Source organism: Ictalurus punctatus, chromosome 11, assembly GCF_001660625.3.
Source record: "Ictalurus punctatus breed USDA103 chromosome 11, Coco_2.0, whole genome shotgun sequence".
Classification (NCBI taxonomy): domain Eukaryota; kingdom Metazoa; phylum Chordata; class Actinopteri; order Siluriformes; family Ictaluridae; genus Ictalurus; species Ictalurus punctatus.
In genome coordinates this window covers 12,961,572-12,983,617 of record NC_030426.2, presented here as the reverse complement: position 1 = coordinate 12,983,617, position 22,046 = coordinate 12,961,572, and the positions used below count along the sequence as shown (strand labels likewise).

Below are 22,046 nucleotides of genomic sequence, written 5' to 3'. Positions count from 1 at the left end.
TAATCTCTTATATGATAATATTGAGGACATGATTGGCTATCGACCACTGTTCTTAATAAAGTATTGTTGGAAATACATCACTCCTCTAGTCTGCACTGTAAGTACCTGCAAATGTGTTCCGACTTTTTGGTTACTTTAAATAAAATTACTGACTGCTAAAACATATCTGCTAATGATAATAGACATAGGGCCCATACATTTCATGATTATGGCTTCATGTAGGAAAAAAAGCTATAAAATTGTAGCAAAATGTATTCTGTGTATTTTTGGGACCATCAGCACAAGTAGTTACATGGTATTAAGCGGTGCAGATTAGAGCTAAAATGATGATTATTTTGATAATTAGTTAATATATAAATATTTTTTCAGAGAAATATTAAATACCATAAGGATTTATTTGTACCATTTCATTCAATTAAAACTTCTACAGGACTCTTAACTATGTTTAATTAAAGCAAATAGCTTTGCCCAAAACTGTATGGATGTGCTTTATGACTTTCGAAATGAGAAAATGTTTGTCTCGTAGATCCCATTCATTTGAGATCATGTTCATTTTCAAGCCATTGAGTTGAGACTGTTTGAATTTTGTGATAGTGTTAGGAAAGTTAGATAAATATGAACATAAATGTGTGATACAGCTAGAAAACCGGATAGTTTTCAACAACTCAATACATAGCAGATAATAAACATGATTCACGCCACTGTTCCTCACAGTTACCACAAACAAATGATTAGAAATCTGAAATATTACTCTTGTGGAAACACAAGTATACATCCGGAAAGTGTTCACAGCGCTTCACTTTTTCCACATTTTGTGGAAACTGTGGGACCTTATATAGACAGGTGTGTGCCTTTCCAAATCATGTCCCATCAACTGAATTTACCACAGGTGGACTCCAATCAAGTTGTAGAAACATCTCAAGGATGATCAGTGGAAACAGGATGCACCTGAGCTCAATTTTGAGTGTCATGGCAAAGACTGTGAATACTTTTGTACATGTCCTTTTTTTGTTTTTTATTTTTAATAAATTTGCAAAGATTTCAATCAAACTTCTTTCACATTGTCATTATGGGGTATTGTTTGTAGAATTTTGAGGAAAATAATGAATTTAATCCATTTTGGAATAAGGCTGTAACATAACAAAATGTGGAAAAAGTGAAGAGCTGTGAATACTGTCCGGATGCACTGTATGATATGAACCCAACAGCATAGGGTCACTTTCTGATGTGTGCCACCATTTCTATCAAATGTGTTTTGGGCACAAATAAAGTGTGCCATATCATGCAATTATAACACAGCCCAACTAATCAATAATAAAAATTTGTTGCCATCTATTTTATTTATCAATTTGGTCTCTTAGCTGTTCCAGCCCTATATTAGGCAGCAAAGACAGGTGCAGTTTCAGGTGAACACTATTTGAAAGGCAGGCAGACAAATCCAGTAAATAAAGGCTCGGTATGTCACCAAATAATTGAAAGAGGATACTTTTCAGTGAATAAAGCTACGTTAACACATGCATTGATTTTATTGCTGCAAGCCACCACAAGGTGTGCTATGAAATCGCCAGTGGATGTTCCTACTAATGGTTGCCGTAGTAACACTTATCATTTACTCACAGGCAGCATCGCGGATCATGGCTCCCTGAGATGATTTTGGGGAACTGCTTTCTAGGACATTAACTGACTATGAATGTGTTAATTACCTGTGATTTCAACATCCATATGGACATAATTTCTTATCCATCGACTGTCAGCTTCACAGGGTTATTAATCTCATTTGGCCTTATGCAGCATACATCTGGCCCCACTCACAAACATGGCCATACACTGGATCTGGTGATTTCTTATGGTTTAGCTATTAATGAACCAAAGATAGTCAACATTGTTATTTATGACCACTATTGTGTCTTCTTTGAAATTGTACTAACATTGGGAGTGATAAGAGGACTGTCACTAAGTGCTATCTCTCTCTGCGGATACAGCTGCAACCTTCATGGAGCTCATATCATCTCTCCCCCTTCTTTCACTGCCTTCATTAGACACTCTAGTGGAGAGCTTTAGTGTCAGGTTGACCAAATGTATTAACTTTGTTGCCCCCTTAAAAACAAAAACTGTCTCTGGGAAAATTAAAGCTGCCCCTTTCAGCTATAAAATCTTACTTTTCAAGTTTAATTGACAGCCACAAAGACAACACCACCATAGATTGGCTGCGAAACTCCTCACCTCAAATATCATCAGACCTTTTCACAACTGAAACGTGCAATGAGTTTGCAGCTTTCTTCAGTGATAAAATTACTATCATCAGTCAGCACTTGTCCTGCTGGTATGTTTTCTCAGTGATCAGCCCTAACACGCTTGCCCTGGTTATATCACTTATGAATTCTTCTAGTTGCTCTCTCGACCCATTACCCACCAGTTGGTTTTAAATTCATTTAAAGTTGGTTTTAAATTCATTATTACCAGACTTCCTGAGCATTGTTAATCTGTCCCTCCAGCAAGGATTTTTTCCACATACATTTAAGACAGCTATTGCTAGGCCTCTGCTGAAGAGAAACAATCTTGTTTCTTCTGTGCTCAGTAACTACAGACCTATCTCTAATCTTCCATTTCATGGCAAAATAATTGGAAAAGTTGTGTCCATACAGCTCAATAACTATCTCAAAATCAATAATCTTAATGAGACATTTCCATATGGCTTTCGGTCCAACTCTAGCACAGGCACTGCCCTTCTAGAAGTTTTAAATGACCTACAACTCAATAAGGACTCAGGTAATTTGTCAATTCTACAACCCCAATTCCAAAAAAAGTTGGGATGCTGTTTAAAATGTAAAAAATACAGAATGAAATGATTTGCAAATCTCATAAATCCCATATGTTATTCACAATAGAACATAGAAAACATATGAAATGTTTAAACTGAGGAAATGTACCATTTTTAGAAAAAATTAAGGTAATTTTGAATTTGATGGCTGCAACACGTCTCAATAAAGTTGGGACGCGGGCAACAAAAGACTGGACATGTACTTATAAAAAGTATCTTAAAGCACATTTGTTCACTGGGGCCTTTCCTCAAAGCAGTTATGTCTTCTGTAAAGCACTTTGTAAACATTGTTTTAAAAGGTGCTATATAAATAAAGCTTTACTTACGTACGTACAATAGTGCAAGTGTGAAAGCTTTTTGGAATTTTACAAGTATCCCTTTTTTTTAGGGTACATTTGTCTTCTCTCGGGTCAAATTCACTCATGTGAAGTTTAACAATATAACTGAATACCCCTGGTGGGGCTATGCTCTTGGCTGGTACTTCACACTCTCTTCAACTCTATTGGTTCCTCTTTGGATGATCTATCACTGGCTCACTGAGACAGGTATGTTCCATTGCAGGCTAAATGTGGGAACACTGACAGATTATTGCCTATATACCCTTCCTTATTTACCATATGTGCTTAACACAGAAAACTTACTCAATGAAATTGATTTCTTAGCAACTTACAGTTACTTGTTTCATAACAGTGCAATAGCTAGTGCTTGTTTAAATAAATTTCTCTCTGTGACAGCGCAGACTATCTAAAGGGCCCTCTAGAATCATCGGCACACTTGATAAAGATAAGCACAAAGAAAAATCTTTGTTTAGCATCTTGTTGTCAGTCATTTACTCTTAAAGTATAAAAGAAGTGTAACCTTTTTAGTGAGGTAACATTGTTAGGTGCACGGCTAGCTAGGTCAGTGGAGCATAAGATGCTTAGGTCATACTTACACTAGTACTTAACATTCTGTGCCGCCTAATGTGAGTACACACTTAATCTCAGGATTGTGGGTTTGAGCCCCACGCGGGGCACGAAACCTAGCCATTGGGATGGCACAAGTTAGTGCACGCTCAGTGCCTGTTGAAAGCTTGGATAAAATTGGCAGACTGCGTCAGGAAAACCTGTGCCAAATCAAATATGCCGATAATAACCTGGATTTCCATAATGGAAACAGGTGATCTGCTGTGGCAACCCCTAACAGGAGTGAGGTAACATTTTTTTATTCAAAAGAAACCGGTGTCACAATTATTGCCATTCTCATAAATTCTCATGAACAAAATCCAAATTAAATATACTCTCCTTTTGACAGCAATGCTACATCCCTGCTTAGATAGGGTGTGGAAAATAATCAGAAAATACATTTAATGTTTTCTTATTACCTATTTTATCGAGTGGTGGTAAAGAGAATTAGAATGAGTAAAACAAAGCAGAGCTAGCCATTTAGAGGGGGCAAATATGTCATGCCCTTGGGGTTTTTAACTCTTCAGTATTTGCTCTCGAGACTGAATTACATGGATTTACCTTTATAATAAAGTTCTTGCTGATTCTAAGTAGTTTGCTTTCCTTGCTTATCCTTGAACTTAAATGGGAGATGGAAAAATTCCCCATGACATATTTGACATGCCAGCCAGGGGGGCAATAATCTGGAAGAGTGGGAAGGAGTGGACTGCCCAGGCAGGGGGAGGACTGCTGGCCACCATAGGGAAAAGGTAAGCAGGGCTGGTTTGATCAAATTCTGCATTAGTAGCACTGATTTCCTGTGTAGGCTGCACGGTCTATATACTCTATTGGAATAAAATGACACCCTCCTGGAGGGTAAGCAATGGAACCGAAGATAAAAGACAAAGGTGAGCAGATGGCTTTATAAAATAGGCTCGTTGTCCGTTTTATTATTTTTTTTATGTAAATTTTTTATTTTTATTTTAGTGTGCTAATTATTATTATTTTTTTAAGTGTTAATTAAATGTGTATGATCAACACAGAATTCTTAGCTTCATTGTAATGGATTTTTTTGCCCATTACTTTGTTGTATTTTTGCCTTTTTTTTTTTCTTTTGAGTTAATGCATTGTTTACTGAACATCTGGCTTAGCATTTTTCATTTTTAGTGGATTAAGTAAACGTATACGTCTAATCAGTACCTTATTAATTTTGTGGCTGGTTATGGAAAGATGTATGTATTATGTTACATCGTATTTCTGTTTGTACTATGTGCTGTTCGGGTGTCTATGTCAGTGGTGGGGTTGGTGTCTTCTGTCTCCTCCTCCTCCTCCTTTTGACTTTGTAATACTTTTCTCTTCTCACACAATTACTATACACAATAGTAATATGATTAAATGCTATGACATTTCAGTGAAAATATGTCTTCTTTCATATCTCTTCTACAATAAAACCAATCAAATTTGAACACTATCTAATAAAAACTAGCTAATTTCCGACACTCATCTTATCTCAGTTCATCTTTAAGTTTTTAAAAAAAATTATTATTAGCTGGGTTATTTAAACCCCTGTCTATGTCTTTATTAAAAATTCTTGCTAAGCCACAACTATATATATACAGTATCTCACAAAAGTGAGTACACCCCTCACGTTTTTGTAAATATTTGATTATATCTTTTCATGTGACAACACTGAAGAAATGACACTTTGCTACAATGTAAAGTAGTGAGTGTACAGCTTGTGTAACAGTGTAAATTTGCTGTCCCCTCAAAATAACTCAACACCCAGCCATTAATGTCTAAACCGCTGGCAACAAAAGTGAGTACACCCCTAAGTGAAAATGTCCAAATGACACCTCCCCGGTGTCATTTGACTTGTTAGTGTTACAAGGTCTCAGGTGTGAATGGGGAGCAGGTGTGTTAAATTTGGTGTCGTCGCTCTCACTCTCCCTCATACTGGTCACTGGAAGTTCAACATGGCACCTCATGGCAAAGAACTCTCTGAGGATCTGAAAAAAAGAATTGTTGCTCTACATAAAGATGGCCTAGGCTATAAGAAGATTGCCAATTTGCAACTACATTTTGTGAACTTTTTGTTTTTGGATGTTCATGTTGGGTTGTTCAAGTGTATGGAATTTAAAAAAAAAAATTTGTACTGGAATGTTACTTTGGATTCTGACTTTTTCTTTATTGAATCACAAATAAAATATTACTTAAGTTGGATCCACACCTCGCTTTGACTCTTGTCTAATGTGACAATAATTATTAATTAAATAACAGAATCTGTGTGATAATGTGGCAATGTATATGCGTTGTAAGATCACTTTGGGGTGGAAACTTTTCCAGCCCAAGAGAGGATTCAGACATCGACATCTAGGGAGACAATTGTGATAAGATTAAGAGACTGCTGAAGATTGTGAAGGTTGTGATTACCAGACACCCCGATTTCTGTACAGAAAAATCAGATCGATCACTCCACAAGTGGACTTGAAAATTACAGAAGCTGCATGCCATCACATAGGTATGTCAATAACTAGCATACAGAAACCTCACTGACAGTTTTATATGTGCTCCATGGATACTGACAAACAACAGATTCAGAAAGATGATGCACTACTTACTCAGACTCATGTAAGATTTATTAATCTGCTTTCAATATTCAAAATCATCTTTCCCCTCCTGGGAACTCCAGTTAGGCTGACAATGATGCTACAGGTTTGTACATCATGCCTCATATCTCTTGAACCATTGACAGGGCCTTTGTCTTTCAAGTGTATTCAGACAGGAATTAGATGTCCTTTAGAAGGTACATTTCTTGTAGCAGGTTTGATATGTCAACTCTATAATCAGGTGACCTAACAGACTTAGTATAGCAATTTCTAGTAAGTTTTCATGGCATGTTTTAAATGCTGACAATGGGACACAAAAAGATGATGGAAAGAACACTTCATTACTCAATATTTATCCTGTTTCAAATTCTATAAAGGTAGTTTACCTATGCATGTGAAATCACAACATCATATGAATTACAGTATTATTTCAAATAGAAAAAATGTACAGACTGCAGTATAGAAATTTGTTTTGAGACTAATTAGAAAATTACTTTGGACATTTGAGCAAGGCTAAATTCTAAACTATAGTACCTGCCATATCTGCAATTTAACCTACAGCATAGTCTAAAACACATACAACTGTTGAACAGGTTTTTTTTGTTGTTGTTGTTGTTTGTTTTTTTTTTGCACACAGAACACTTTAAAGTAGTCTGAAGCACAAGAAGCCATGCTCCAGTTCCCATAATCACTTCTTGTTTGGAATATGTGAAAGGGTAGGGTTACACTAAAGTGGACATCGGTTAATATTCTCAAACATGTTACAATACCAGAGCATCACTAGAGGGCAGGATTTAGTGCTGTTTTTACACACCATCACCTGTAAATCTCACTAACACCAGTAAGCAGTCATTAGAAAACAAAAATAAAAGCTCCTTTTCCACCACTGTTGTTCACCAGTAGATTTCTGTCTTTTTATACACTAGGTAGACAGATTAACATATGACTGGGCAGTTCCATTCTGATAGTGTAAAATCTTAAATACTGCCTCATACCTACTGAATGATCCAGTTATAAAAGAACAAAATAATAAATGCTGCTACAGTACATCTACCTGCCCGGATTTTATGATGTCCCAATACCCGAATTCTGGTTTTATATACATAAAAATGACATGTTTTAACTTTTGCTTTTCACTACTTTCTAAAGGTCCTGGATTAATGGTCCTATGTTCCTAACAACAATTACTTTGGACATTTGATAAGGGGGCTGAGGGAGTGGTGATCATATCAGGTTTCGGCTAATTCAATAGAGGAATAGGCTTTTGAGTAAGAAAAGGAGGTGGGTCTATGGAGTTAAAACAGAGAAACATAATGAGAGTAAGAGAGAAAAGTAGGGGAAACAGAGGTGCACAAAGAAACACAGTCCTTTTTCACTCTCCAGAGGACTGCCGATAAGACACGTCTTGCATCTCTCAGGAAAAAGTTTTAAAAGCCAGTAAGAGAGAGGGTGTACACAAAGGGCGCATAACCCCAGTTGTAGAGGGCTGAAATACAACACAAAAAGATCCAACTCACCAGTTATTACCAAGTTATTACCAGCAGGAAATTGAGTGAGCTCAAACTACAGAGTTAAGATCAATACGTTTTTTTTTAGATCCATACCTTGAAAAGGCTTCTGACCAGTTTCAGATCAGTGGCTCAAAACTACCAGAGCTCTTGGCTCCACCTTAATTCCTCTCATTCTTGCAGTTTCAACATATCATTCAGAAGTGTTGCTTCAAATCGACACAGACATAAACAGAGACAGACCAGTAAGACAGATACCTTCAGAATCTCAGGTAAACTTTTATTTCACTTTTGCTATTTGCCAGTGAACTGCAGTGGCAGAAAAGGAACTGATACAATTTTCTTTTATAATTTCCAGTTTAATTAAATTGGCAGATGAATAGGTTAAAAATAAATGCTGTAGTTTATTAGTTTGAAGAAGATTTATGCTTTTGATGATTTACAGCAGAACAAACTGATGTACTGATTTGTGAATCCATGGCTCATATTATATTTTAATTGATTAATAGTGTTTTTATGACACCTGTTAATGTGAAATCCCTGATATACAAAACTTGTGGGTCTGGTCAGGAAAGGGATTACATTTGACTCTCAAAGGAAGTAAATGAGGTCATGACCCAGTGTGGCTGTGGGAATGAGGTTAGGTGTGCAGAGTAAAGTGTACTGAGTAGTACAGAGTATTTCATTTATTTCCTTTTTTTTTCTTCAATTAAATTTTCTAATGAGAAAATTAATCCCAATTATGATAGACCCAACAACAACATGAGACAAGTATATGTATTGAATTAAATTTTGCAGTGTAGTGGATATTTGGCATTTGCTAAATTTGGTAGGTTAGTTAATTGAATGACTAATTTAAATTCATAAACAGTGACAACTGAGCTTCAGTAGGTTCAGTTGAACTTCCTTTCATGATCTAGAGAGCAGTAGAAAAAAACTGAATTTATCCTAGTAGGGTAACAGTAAAGTTTATAAGTGTTTTTTTTGTTGTTGTTGGGGAAAACACACGTAATGAATTTATGAAACATTATACTACATGTGCCCTTTGATCAGTGAAAGACAATTATATTGTTTTATGCATCACAGATCTACTCACAGCAAATATGTACCAAAACATATATACCATTTCACATCAAGATCCCAAGGTTACATAACTACAATACATGTCTATATTTACAATGTGATTAATTCTATAACTACATGTCATGACATAATAGTTGCATTTAGAATTCCTTTGAAATATTAGCAGTTTAGTGAAATACGTTAATAAAAGGAATAACGATTTGTCCTATTTAGAACTTGTACTTATTTTTTTTCTTTTTAATAGAATAATATTGAATAATTATTTAATATATTCTTTCTTTAATTCATTTGTTTTTCTCAGCTGCATCATGAAGGAAAACTTTGAGCCCACAGTGAAATTAAAGCTGGTGAATGTAACCAGCTCCACGGCACGACCCCAGGGCAAACCAAAGCAGAGAGAACAGTGGGCCAGTAAGGTGGAGTTTTTTCTGGCTGTTGCAGGACATATCATTGGTCTGGGAAATGTGTGGAGGTTTCCTTATCTGTGTTACAAAAATGGAGGGGGTAAGGTTCTTTACTTACCAAACCACAGCCTCTTTAATGCTTGCTTATACTACAGTTCTTTTTGCAGGCACTGTAAAAACACATGGATATAAGACTACAATTTTTATTCTGGTTTAATGAAGTACATCAGATCAAATATTTTAAATATGAAACTTCTAAGACTACATTTGTTGTTTACAAAAGGAAGGTACACAACAAAGCAGAGTTCTTAAGTTACTGAGCTAGCTTTCAGTTTAACTCAGGCGTCACAGTGTCAGAGCAGCTAAGTCTATCCCAGAAATAAATGCAGATGAAAACAGTTTAAATCAAATAAAACATTTAGCATGAGCACTGCTCTGACAGAAACGATTCTCCACAGCACATTGTGTTCATTTAGCTCAGTTGAGAAAATTCCACCAATATAGTGAGGAACAATTTATTTTTACAGTTTAAACAGAAATTGCCTCTAACTGTTTAGCACTGATTTCTAATCTCTTTTCTCTCAGAGCTATTCCTCTTTTTCTTAAATGCCCATTTGAATAGCAGTAATGTATTTGAATGGCCCATATAAATGCTTTGCTTTACTATTTTTTAAATAGTAGTTTAATAGTTTAAATGTTATATTTGTTTGTTGTTATTATGGTTACCAATGATTACCAACAGGTTCTCTGATTTTTAATTAAATCTTTAAAAAAAAAAAAATTGGATTGGAACTACATTTGCCTCATGAATGGCCTTTTGAGATAAAGAGGGCACGGTTCAACTCTGTTTTTGTAAGAGGTGAAGGGTGGAAAAAGGGGGAAAATGCAAATCCAAACTCAAATTCTAACTCCTAACTTGATCTATGTGCACAGTAACCACATACTCTGACATAAAAGTGGAAAGTTTATGTTAGTCAAGGAGGCCTGTGGCTCACCCGGCATTCCAGTTCATCCCGGTATTGCTCACTGAGGTTGAAGTCAGGGCTCTGTGCAGGTCACTAGAGTTATTCTACACCAGCATTGTCAAACCATGTCTTCATGGAGCTTGCTTTGTGCACAGAGGTATTGTTATGCTGGAACAGGTTTGGGCTCCTTAGTTCCAGTGAAGGGAAATCATAAAGTTATGGAATACAAAGACATTTTAGACAATTGATTGCTTTGAGTTTGGGAAAGACCCAAATATGGGTGTGATGTGCACATACTTATATATATATATATATATATATATATATATATAAATATATATATATGTGTGTGTGTGTGTGTGTGTGTATAAACATGCCTACTGTGTATGGTGCTGTTTCCCTAGTACAGGGGCTGCATGAGGTGGTGTGTGAAGTTGGTATACTTGGTTTTGTAGTAAGACATGTCGTGACCATAGTGATCAGAATTGTACAAATGTTTACGCGCTTCCCTCTTTCTCGAAGAATCTGTATGATGCTTAAACAAAGCAAGGGTGTGCATGAGAATAACAGATATGTCACTTTATGCAGTTTGTTTTAACATGCGCTAATTTAATTTAATGTTAGTAGATTAGCTGCAGTCACTTTGAGGTATTGTGTATTCAATATTATTTGTCTGTCTCAAAGGAGCTTTCTTTGTGCCATACATACTGTTCCTATTTTCCTGTGGCATACCTCTCTTCTTCTTGGAAACATCATTGGGCCAGTACACTAGCCAGGGTGGCATCACATGCTGGAGGAAAATTTGCCCTCTATTTGAAGGTAATCACAAAAAATAACCTATTGACAATAAGCAATATTCCAAAAATGTTAAAGATGATCAAAGATATGTACAGTATATTGATGTTTGTTATTTAGTTAGTTTATTTTCATTAAAATGCGATAATTAAATTGGGAGTTACTACAGTATAAAGTATACATTATACTTAATTCCTTCCTCAGGACTGGGCTATGGTAGCCAGATTGTGATCCTGTACACTGGAGTTTATTACATCATTATTCTGGCCTGGGCATTTCTCTACCTGTTCTTCTCATTCAGCTCAGAGCTCCCATGGGCTAACTGCAAGAATAGCTGGAATACAGGTAATACTGCTGCCATTGTCATTAACTGGCCATACAGCTTTCTAGAGTTACACTGTGCACTTTTCTAACACTTCAGTTAAACTAATGACAAGCCTTGCACAAGTATCTCTTAGTGAAGGTTTAATGGAATGTAAATTATTTTGTTGCTGATCATTTGTTATAATTCTCAATAGCAGTTCCCTTGCATCAAATAACTTTACAAAAAGTTTGTTTCTGTCTTACAGAGTCCTGCGTGGAATTCAGCAAGAACAACATGACTGATAATATTACAGACAAAATTACATCCCCAGTTGTGGAATTCTGGGAGTGAGTTTTGGGAATTAGAACAGGAAACAGAACTACATGTACATACGTGCCAATCTACTATACATGTATCAGCCTAATTATTAAAGTCAGTGTCATAGTTCACATAATTTAGGAGAAAGCACAGATCATTCAAGATCAACTATTTTCTGTGCTTACAGGAAAAGGATTCTGGGTTTGTCTGGTGGCATAGAAGAAATGGGTAATGTGAGGTGGGAGCTGGCTCTGTGTCTCCTGTTGGCCTGGACCATTTGCTACTTCTGTGTGTTTAATGGTGTGAAGTCTACAGGCAAGGTTAGTGCTCAGACTTTTCTAGTCTGTGCTGGCCACTGCTAGATAACGATTGATAGAATGATGGGAGATGACCGGAATATTGGTCCCTAGCTTGTGTTAAGAGTGTCGTGTCACACAGGTGGTCTATTTCACTGCTACCTTTCCTTACTTGATGTTGATGGTGCTCCTGGTGCGTGGACTGACGCTGCCTGGAGCAATTAGCGGAATCACATTTTATCTCTACCCAGATCCTTCTCGCCTCACAGACCCACAGGTACCAAACATTAATTTAGACATGACTGAAAAAGCTAACTGCAAAATGATGATTTTTATTTTTATTTTTGCATAAGGCATATTGCACGCACATTTGTATAGGTGGTACTTTTCTTTCAGGTATGGATGGATGCAGGTAGCCAGATATTTTACTCCTATGGAGTTTGTACAGGGACTCTGACAGCTTTAGGAAGCTATAATAAATATGACAACAACTGTTACAGGTAAATAAATTTGTCTATTCAAAACCTATTGTTGTCTAATGCTTGATTAGACTTGAGTTTGTATAGTATATGTATGTGTATGTGTATTTTTTTCAGAGACTGCATGTACTTGTGCTTGTTAAACAGTATGACTAGCTTTGTGGCTGGATTTGCTATTTTTTCTGTGTTGGGCTTCATGGCTGATGAACAGGGAATGGACATTTCAATGGTGGCAGAGTCAGGTATGGCAAGAATATTCATGCAGAGTCAGTTTACCTTTCAAAAAGGTTATACTGGGAGGAAATGCTGATAATGCTTTTTTTACTTTCTTTGAAAACAAGACTACAAGAAAAGAACAACATCCATTTTAGGGACATAAACGGTTATCACTGCTTTGACAAGTGACAAATGAGCATGTAAAACATGCTGATCACTAATTATATAAAAATTCTAAGTTTGTGATATCTCCAAACACTCTTGGATATTAATCATTTTGCACAGCTAACTTTTTGGAATGCACAGTCCTGTGAAAAAGTAAATACACCCTATTGGATTTTTAAAAAAAATTATTTTTATTTTTATTTATTTATTTATTTTACATATTTCGACAAGCAAATATTTGCTCCTCTTTGAAACAGTAATAAATAAACTTATACAGTAGTAATAAACTTGAACAAAACCATAAGGAAAAATAGCTTTTTCAATCATTATTATTATTATTCAACAGAAATATCAATATATGTGATATTCTTCAGTGGAACACGTAAGTACATGCTTGGCCTCAGAAGCTAGTATTTTACCCTTTAGGAGAAATAACTTCTTGTAGGAGTTTTGCATAATTGTCCACCAGTCTGTGACATCAGCTTGCTGGAATTGTTGTCCAATCTTCCATGCAATATTCTTTCAGTTGCAAGATGTTTGTGGGTTTTCTTGCATGTACTGCCTGTTTCAAATCCCTCCACAACATTTCAAATCCCTCCACAACATTTCAAATCCCTCCACAACAATTCAAATCCAGGCTTTGATTAGGCCATTCCATAACCCTCCATTTCTTCTTTTTGATCCATTCCTTGGTGGATTTGCTAGTGTGCTTAGGATCATTATCCTGTTCAAAGGTCCACTTTCTGTTCAACTTCAACTTTTGGACAGATGGCCTCACATTATCTTCAAGCACTCTTTGATATAATTCAGAATTCATAGTTGAATCAATGAATGCAAGTTATCCAGTCCCTGAGGCAGCAAAGCAACCCCAAACCATAACATTTCCACCACCGTGCTTCACAGTTGGTATGAGGTGCTTCTCCTGAAAAGCTGTCTTTGGTCTGCGCCAAACGTGTCTGCTGTTACTGTGGTCAAACAATTCTATCTGTCTTTTTCTTAGGATGCTTCCCTTGCAGATCCTGTGATAAAATTTTGGGGTTCTTGGAGATTGCTCTTGGGATTAATTTGTTGGGATGGCCAGTCCTGGACAAATTGGCAGTCGTTTGAATTATGTGCCACTTGTAGATGATTTTCTTTACAGTAGAATGATGTACATCAAATAATTTGGAGATCTTTTTAAATCCCATGCTAGACTACACACCCTTTTTTTCTGAAGGCCTTATATAACTCTTTAAATCTTGGTATGATGACAAACTTTGATAGCAAAGGGAACACCAGGCACTAGATTTGAGAGGTTTAAATAAGACGGTTTCCACCTGCACTCCCTAAGTAGATTCTGATCACTGGCACCCAATCTTGAACACCTGGTTCAAATTTTATGGATTTGAAGGTATGTTAATTGAAATTTTGAAAATTACTACAAAATTTTTATTTTTTTTGTCATTTGGTAGAGTGTATCACCTTTATTTGTAGGGACTGTTTCAAAAAGGATTAAATGTTTGCTTGTCCAAATGTAAAAAATATACCCAACAATTTCAATGGGGTGTACTTTTTCACATGACTATATATGATAAAGGTGCAAATTGTTTTAGATCTTTGTATACCCATCAGTCTACATTTCTCTAGGCCCTGGCCTGGCATTTATTGCTTACCCACGTGCAGTGGCCTTAATGCCTTTCCCTCAGTTATGGGCAGTTTTCTTCTTCATTATGATCCTTTTCCTTGGACTAGATAGTGAGGTAAGTGTGCTTTGGCTAAGCTACAGTTTATTGTTCATTTATTCCTTTTGATTATTTTCATCAGTGTGAAAAATTACTTTGTATAACCCTGAAATACACATATTATAATAAAGAGGTATTGCTTGATGATCATATACATTGGATTCAGAAAGTATTCAGACCCCTTGTTGCACACTTGTTGCACACTTTATTGTACTTCGGATTTGATTTTTATTCAATACAGTAAAACTGACATTTTTAAAAATTCATTAAAAATCAAAAACTGAAATTTCTTATTCACAAAAGTATTCAGACTCTTTATTCAATACTTGGTAGATACCTTTTGGCAGCAATTAAAGCTATGAGACCTCTTGGTCTTGTATGTCTCTACATGTATGTCTCGACATACTTGTATGTCTCTATATGTCTCTACAAGCTTTGAATACCTGGAATTTGACAGTTTATCCCATTTGTTCATGGCATATCCTCTCAAGCTCCATCACTTTGGCTGGAAAGCATCTGTGAACAGCCATCTTCAGGTCTCTCCACAGCTGTTTGATAGGGTTTAAATCTGGGCTTTGCCTGGGCGACTCAAGGACATTCAGAGACTTGCCCCAAAGCAAATCTAGTGTTTTGGCTGTGTGCTTATTGTCATGTTGAAAGGTGAACTGTTCCCCAAGTCTGAGTTTGTGTACACTCTGGAGGATGTTTTCTGTAAAGGTTTTCTGGAGGAGGATTTCCTGTATTTGATTGTATTCATCCATCCCTTGTACCTGTCCCTGCCACTGAGAAGCACCCCCTCAGCGTGCTGTTGCCACCACCATGTTTCCCTGTAGGGATGATATTAGCTAGGTGATGTGCAGTTCCTGTTGTGTTCTGCCCAAAGTGCTAAATTTTCATTTGATCAGACCAGAGAATCTTTTCCCACATGTTGCCAGAGCCTTTATGCTGTCATATACCTTTTACACAACAGTGGCTTCTGTCTTGCCTCTCTACCATGAAGGCCTGATTTATGGAGTGGTGCAGAGATGGTTGTTCGTCCAACAGGTATGGCCAACAGGTTCTTTGCATAAGACTTTTGGAGCTCTTTCAGAGTGTGTTGGATTCTTTCTTACCTCCCTGACCAAGTCCCTTCTTTCCTGGATGCCTGGGCAGCTAACTCTAGGATAGTTCAAGGTTGTGCCAAGCCACTGTGGTCCTGGGAACACTCAAAGTCTTAGAAATTGGTTTATATCCTTGCCCTGATCTACACTTGACAAATTTGAGTGCGGAGATTCACAGACAGTTCCTTGGACCTCATGGCTTAGTTTTTGTTCTGATAGTGCAGTGAAAAATTTGGGCCTTTACAGACCACGGTGTGTGCCTTTTCAAACTATGTCCAATCAATTCAAATTGCAGCAGGTGCTGCAGATAATTAAAGCAAACAGGATACACCTGAACACAGTTTGGAGTGCCACAGGAAAGGGTCTGAAAATTTTTGTGAATAAGAGATTTCCGTTTTTTATTTTTAATTAATTTTCAAAAATCTCTAAAAATATGTTTTCACTTCATCATTATGGGCAAATAAATGTAGATCACTGGGTAACAATGCCAATTTTATCCATTCAAAAATCTAATCCACAACACAATAAAGAGTGCAACAATTAAATGGGTCTGAATACTTTTTGAATCCATTGTAGTTTTGATGCAAATTACTAATAAATAACACTTTATTTTTGGGCAGTTTGTATATCATGAAGCCATGGTAACAGCAATCTCAGATATGTACCCCTTGTTCTTCCAAAATGGACACCGACGTAAAATCCTACTTCTCCTAATCTGTATAGTCAGCTTCCTTGTTGGTCTGATGATGGTAACAGAGGTGAGAACTCAGATGAAAATTGATTTTTCATTTTCAATTTCAATTGATGATTTATCAGATGAAAATAGATTTTTCTTGTTCATCATATTGAACATGTGATGCTAGTGTTCAGTGAATGCCTGTATAACCTTTTGCTTATTCTCTCTCTCTCACTCTGTTTATCTTCTTTCTCTTCTTAAAGGGCGGACTGTATGTCTTCTTGTTATTTGATTATTATGCTTGCAGTGGAATGACTTTGCTGGCCTTTGCCATTCTTCAGTCCATCTGTGTTGGATGGGTTTATGGTAGAGACATTTGTTATATCTTATTGGGATTGATAAAAACCAGAAATGTCCAAAAATGTTTTTCAATCAAGGGCATATATGCTTAGTAGTACTTAGGGGTAGTAAATACAATAATGTGTACTAATGCTATTCACTATAATTATTTGACAAGCTTTGGTGCTTTGACAATGCTTTTATAACTGATAACTATACACAAATATAAGATTTTAAAGGAGGAAGAAGAGGAGAATAACATGAAAATGATGGCCAGTTTAGTTGTTTGGACACCCCAGATGTAAACTATAGGAAACACATTAATAGTGGCATTTCATGCAGCTTTGGTGCCCTTGTCTACATGATCTCAAAATAACACAGTAATAATTAAAAACAATGATCAGTCATCTGCTTATTTAAAGGAATATGTTTCTTCTAGGTGCAGACCGTCTGTATGACAACATTGAAGACATGATTGGTTTTCGTCCTTGGCCCCATATGAAGTTCTGCTGGAAATATGTGACCCCTGTTATTTGCATAGTAAGTTATACAGACATACAGTTATACAAGTATACAGTTATACAAACATCTCTGAAGGTGTTGTAAATGTTGATACATTTTAACATTGCATAAGGGTTTAGTCTATGGAATAGTAGAATAAATCAGAACACTGTAAAAAAATAAAATAATACATGTATATATGTATATATATATATATATATATATATATATATATATATATATATATATATGTATATATATATATATATATGTATATATATATATATATATATATATATATATATATATATATATATATATATATATATATATATATATATATCAATATATATATATATCATGTAATGTATGAAATTAATGCATAGTCATCTTGCTGTGCATTGACTCAGCCATCTCTTACTCAATATGTCTTACTAAGTCTGTTTGTGACACCTGTCACCAGTGCCTGTCTTTCTGGAGAAGACAGATGAGAGTTTCACCTACTGTAGAACCTTGAAACTTGGTTATATGAGACAAAGTCTAAAGTCTGCCTGTTTAAACCCCATATCTATCTTCCTTATCCTCTTCCTTCCTTATCACTCATCACTTACCCCTCCTGTGACATCTCTTTATCTTTTCCTGCAGGGGACATTTGTCTTCTCCTTGGTTAAATACACTCCTCTGAAGTTGAATAACCTATATGAGTACCCCTGGTGGGGTTACGCTCTCGGGGGATTCTTCACACTCTCCTCTACCATGTTGGTCCCTTTATGGATGGTATATGCATTTTGCAAGACCCCTGGCTCAATAAGTCAGGTAAATCTCCATAACAGTAGAAACAAAGAGTGAGCAATTTTATTTTTGGGAAAAAATGGGCTACATTGTTACTGAAGGATAATTATTACATATAACTTAATATTAAATGTTAGGTATTTATTTTGTTGCTATCTTTTATTCATTGTCTTTAAAAAAAGACTTTCAACAAGCTGTCTGGCTATTCATGATTTTCAATCATGATTTAAGATTTCATGATTTTCAGAATTTTCATTTTACTAATGCGTATATATATATATATATATATATATATATATATATATATATATATATATATATATATATATATATATATATATATATTGGTATATGATAGTTTTATGCTTTTAAAACTAATGAATGAAAAACGTATATATTTCCAGAGAATGAAAACCCTGTGTACTCCTGCTGAAGATCTGCCTAATCCTAAATCACCCAAAGGTGTTCTCACCTTTTGCACTTTTGAGACCTTTACAGATCTTCAGACTTTGCGTCAACACTCTCCAGTAAATGTATGACCTATCTGCATTATAAAAATACACACACACACGCACACACACACACACACACACACACACACACACACACACACACACACACACACACACACACACACACACACACACACACTTGCACAGGCTGCCTATAAGAGATCATGGCTATTATCATTATCATTATTGCCATGATCATAACCATTATTCATTCCATAGTTGAGCATTTATTTATGTACTTATATTCAAACTGTTTCTCTTGTAGACTATTTAACTAATATATTGGTATAAATAATCTATGTGAACCGAAGAGTAGAAATATACTGTGTTGTGAAAAAGTATTTCCCTGATATCTTCTGTTTTTGTGTATACCTCATACTAAATAGTTTTAGCTCTTCAAACAAAATACAACACAAAACAAAGGCAACCTGGGTAAACACACAATACAGGTATTTTTAAAATGAAAATTGAAAAAAAAAAAAAGAGAAGTTACCCAACACCTATCACCCATGTGAAAAACTAATTGCCTATTCAAACCTAAAATCTGGTTGTGCCACCTTTAGCAGCAATAACTGTAACCAAACAATTCTGATAACTGTAGCTCCACCTTTCAAGGCACTGTGGTGAAATTTTGGCCCACTCTTCTTTGCAGATTTGCTTTAGATTTTTGAGCATGCACTGAGTGTTTAAGGCCATGCCACAGCATCTCAATTGGCTCAAGTCAGGACCTTGACTAGGCAACTCCAAAACTTTTTGAACTTTAAACCAGTTGCGTTTGAGTTTTGAACTGAAGACCGAATATTATCCTTTAGGATTTTCTGGCAGAGAGCAGGATTCATGTTTCTCCCAATTATTGCAAGTTGCCGAGGCACTGAAGCAGCAAAGCATCCCCACACCATCACACTTCCACCACCATGCTTGACCATAGGTATGATGATCTTTTTGTGGAATTCTGTGTTTGGTTTATGCCAGATGACAGGACCCCTGTCTTCCAAACAGTTCTACTTTCAACTCATCAATCCACAGAACATTCTCCCAAAAGGTTTGAGGATCATCAAGGTGTGTTTTGGAAAAATTCAGATGAGCCTTAATGTTCTTCTGGGTTAGCAGTGGTTTTCGCCTCATCACTCTTCCATGAATGCCATTGTTGCCCAGTGTCTTTCTGATAGTGGAGTCATGAACAGTGACCTTTATTGATGCAAGAGAGGCCTGTAGTTCCATCAATGTTGTCCTTGGCTCTTTTGTGAATTGCTGGATGAGTCATTGTTGTGCTCTTGGAGGAATTTTGGAAGGTCGGCCACTTCTGGGAAGGTTCACTACTGTGCTGAGTTTTTCAGTTTGGATATACCTCACTATGCTCCTTTGGAGTCCCAGAGCCTTTGAGATAGCTCTGTAACCCTTCCCAGACTGATGTATTTCAATTACCTTCTTCCTCATTATTTCTGGAATTTCTTTCAACTTTGGCATAGTGTGTTACTGAACAGGGTTTGCTGTAATCAGGCCTGGTTGCATCTAGTCCAGTAAAACCGATTATGAATGCAGTTTCATAGATTTGGGGAATTAGTAACTACAGGGGCAAATACATTGTCACACAGGCCCAGTTGGTACTGGATAACTTTTTTGCTTTAATAACTAACATTATCATTTAAAAAGTGTATTTTGTGTTTACTCAGGTTGCCTTTGTTTTATCTTAGATTTTGTTTTACTTTCTGAAACAATTTAGTACAAGATATACACAAAAACAGAAAAAAATCAAGTCACAGCACGGTATGTTACCCAAAACTGACATTGCATAACAATTATTATTCAAATAAAAACTTTGTGAGAACCATAATTAATCTATTTGTTTAGTAATTAGGATTGCTAAGTTAAACAATGATTGTATGACCTTGGTGGGACTTGGATGGTATTGTTGCACAAGCTGAGCTGTTTTAGATTTGTATGTTTGTTTGTTTTTCACTCCTAATTTTTATGAAAATGTATACATTTGTTGTAAATAAACATGGTCCACAGTCATGTTGGCACTGGAAATCCAGCCTATTTTCCTATAAACCTATTTCTAAAAGCTTGTTTCAAGACCTCTCAGGTTTACAAATACTGCATGTTTGCACATGAAAATGGAGATATATTGTTCCTCAAAAATGGACATATACAAAAAACATCATTGTATGTCATGAACCCACTTATTTGCTACATATTATCTGAAATGCACTACTATATTTCTTACAAACTGTATACAATCATTCCTTTATGAGTTTATCTTTAAACTTAAATAATTAATAACAACTTCCGGCAGAGCTTCCAGGTCATTTATTGTGCCTGCCACTGTGTTTCATTCCTGTTTTAATGGTCCCTTGTTGACTTTGTGTAAGTAGGCACTTACAGCAGAAAGTGAGGAGTGGATTTTTCAGCCATAGTACAATAAGTACAGTTGTGTGTTTGCTGAGTTGTCTGATCTATTTTACTTTACTATGTCATTATTTGAACTAGGTCATATCAGCTTGCTACTAAGTTAACCAGCTGGCATGCCAATTATCTAGCAGAACCAAGTATTATACCTAGTGCAGTGCAATAATTTCACTTCTGTCAGGGGAAATAGTTCCATCTAATGGACAAATTATATTATTGTAAGTTTCACAAAGTTTATTTTTAAGAAAGATTTGCCTTTAATACATAAATGTGAAGTGTAAAATCTGTGCAATGTTTGAACATTAACATGTAAACATATGTTCAAATAAAAAAATAATAAAATGTTGGATGTTTACAATACTGCAGTTCCTTGAACAGTTCTCTGTTGTTGCATAATTTGGGTGGATTACGTACCTTTTATAATTTTAAGAAATTGCATTCAATAACTGAGTCCAAATACCATTTTAATTAGATGCTCATATTCTACAACCCCCATAAATTCAATGGGTCTTAAAATGTATTTTACTGTATATTTATATTTTATATTAATAATATATGATCCCAAAAGACTAAAAGTTGTGATTATAGCAAAGGGCAAAACTTTAGCAAATATTAATGTTTGGGCTTTGAATACCCCTGACATATTTTATGATTTTTTTTTTTTTTATGTAAAAAACAAAGAACAAAACAAAACAATAAACCTGAAACACAACAAAATATATCTTGGCTTTGATAATTTTGTGTGAGAGCATACATGTTCTCAGTAATACTGCTTGAATGATAAGTGATAAGATATTTACAATAATATTTTTAAATATAGAAAAAGTTTATAACATTCAAGAGTTTAAAATATTTTCCTGGCACACTGTATGTTTGGAAAGGCTTCAAGTCTTCAATTTTTGGAAATGAAGGATTTCATTGCACTGCTGGAATGGTAGTTCAATATTACATTTTGTAGCTGCACTTCCAGTGCAGTGTAGAAGTACAAAAATAACTGAATCTTCTTTATATATGAATTGACAAAACACTACAGATGCGTAAAATAATCAATTCTTTTGTCAGGCTGTGCCACTCCACTGGCCAACTGAGAAATGTGTTGCAAAGACTAAGACA

The 22,046-nt window shown here is 35.7% G+C and overlaps 1 protein-coding gene across 1 annotated transcript; it reads left to right on the top strand.

The window, feature by feature from the left end:
- Positions 1 to 8,042: 8,042 nt before the first annotated feature.
- On the top strand, positions 8,043 to 21,227 carry LOC108271591 (sodium- and chloride-dependent GABA transporter 2). Its single transcript, XM_017479255.3, has 15 exons — positions 8,043 to 8,130; positions 9,243 to 9,445; positions 10,995 to 11,129; positions 11,310 to 11,450; positions 11,675 to 11,756; positions 11,915 to 12,047; positions 12,166 to 12,300; positions 12,420 to 12,523; positions 12,620 to 12,744; positions 14,510 to 14,622; positions 16,325 to 16,462; positions 16,644 to 16,746; positions 17,159 to 17,259; positions 17,866 to 18,036; positions 18,417 to 21,227. Exons 2-15 carry the CDS (start codon positions 9,250 to 9,252, stop codon positions 18,549 to 18,551), a joined length of 1,812 nt encoding a protein of 603 aa, XP_017334744.1. The 5' UTR covers positions 8,043 to 8,130; positions 9,243 to 9,249; the 3' UTR covers positions 18,552 to 21,227.
- Positions 21,228 to 22,046: the final 819 nt, after the last annotated feature.

Coding starts and splice junctions, on each gene's coding strand:
- LOC108271591 (XM_017479255.3), top strand. CDS start 9,250: ATGAAGGAAAACTTTGAGCCCACAGTGAAATTAAAGCTGGTGAATGTA. Junction 11,130..11,309: donor AATTTGCCCTCTATTTGAAG/GTAATCACAAAA, acceptor TTCCTTCCTCAG/GACTGGGCTATGGTAGCCAG. Junction 12,301..12,419: donor CTCGCCTCACAGACCCACAG/GTACCAAACATT, acceptor CTTTTCTTTCAG/GTATGGATGGATGCAGGTAG.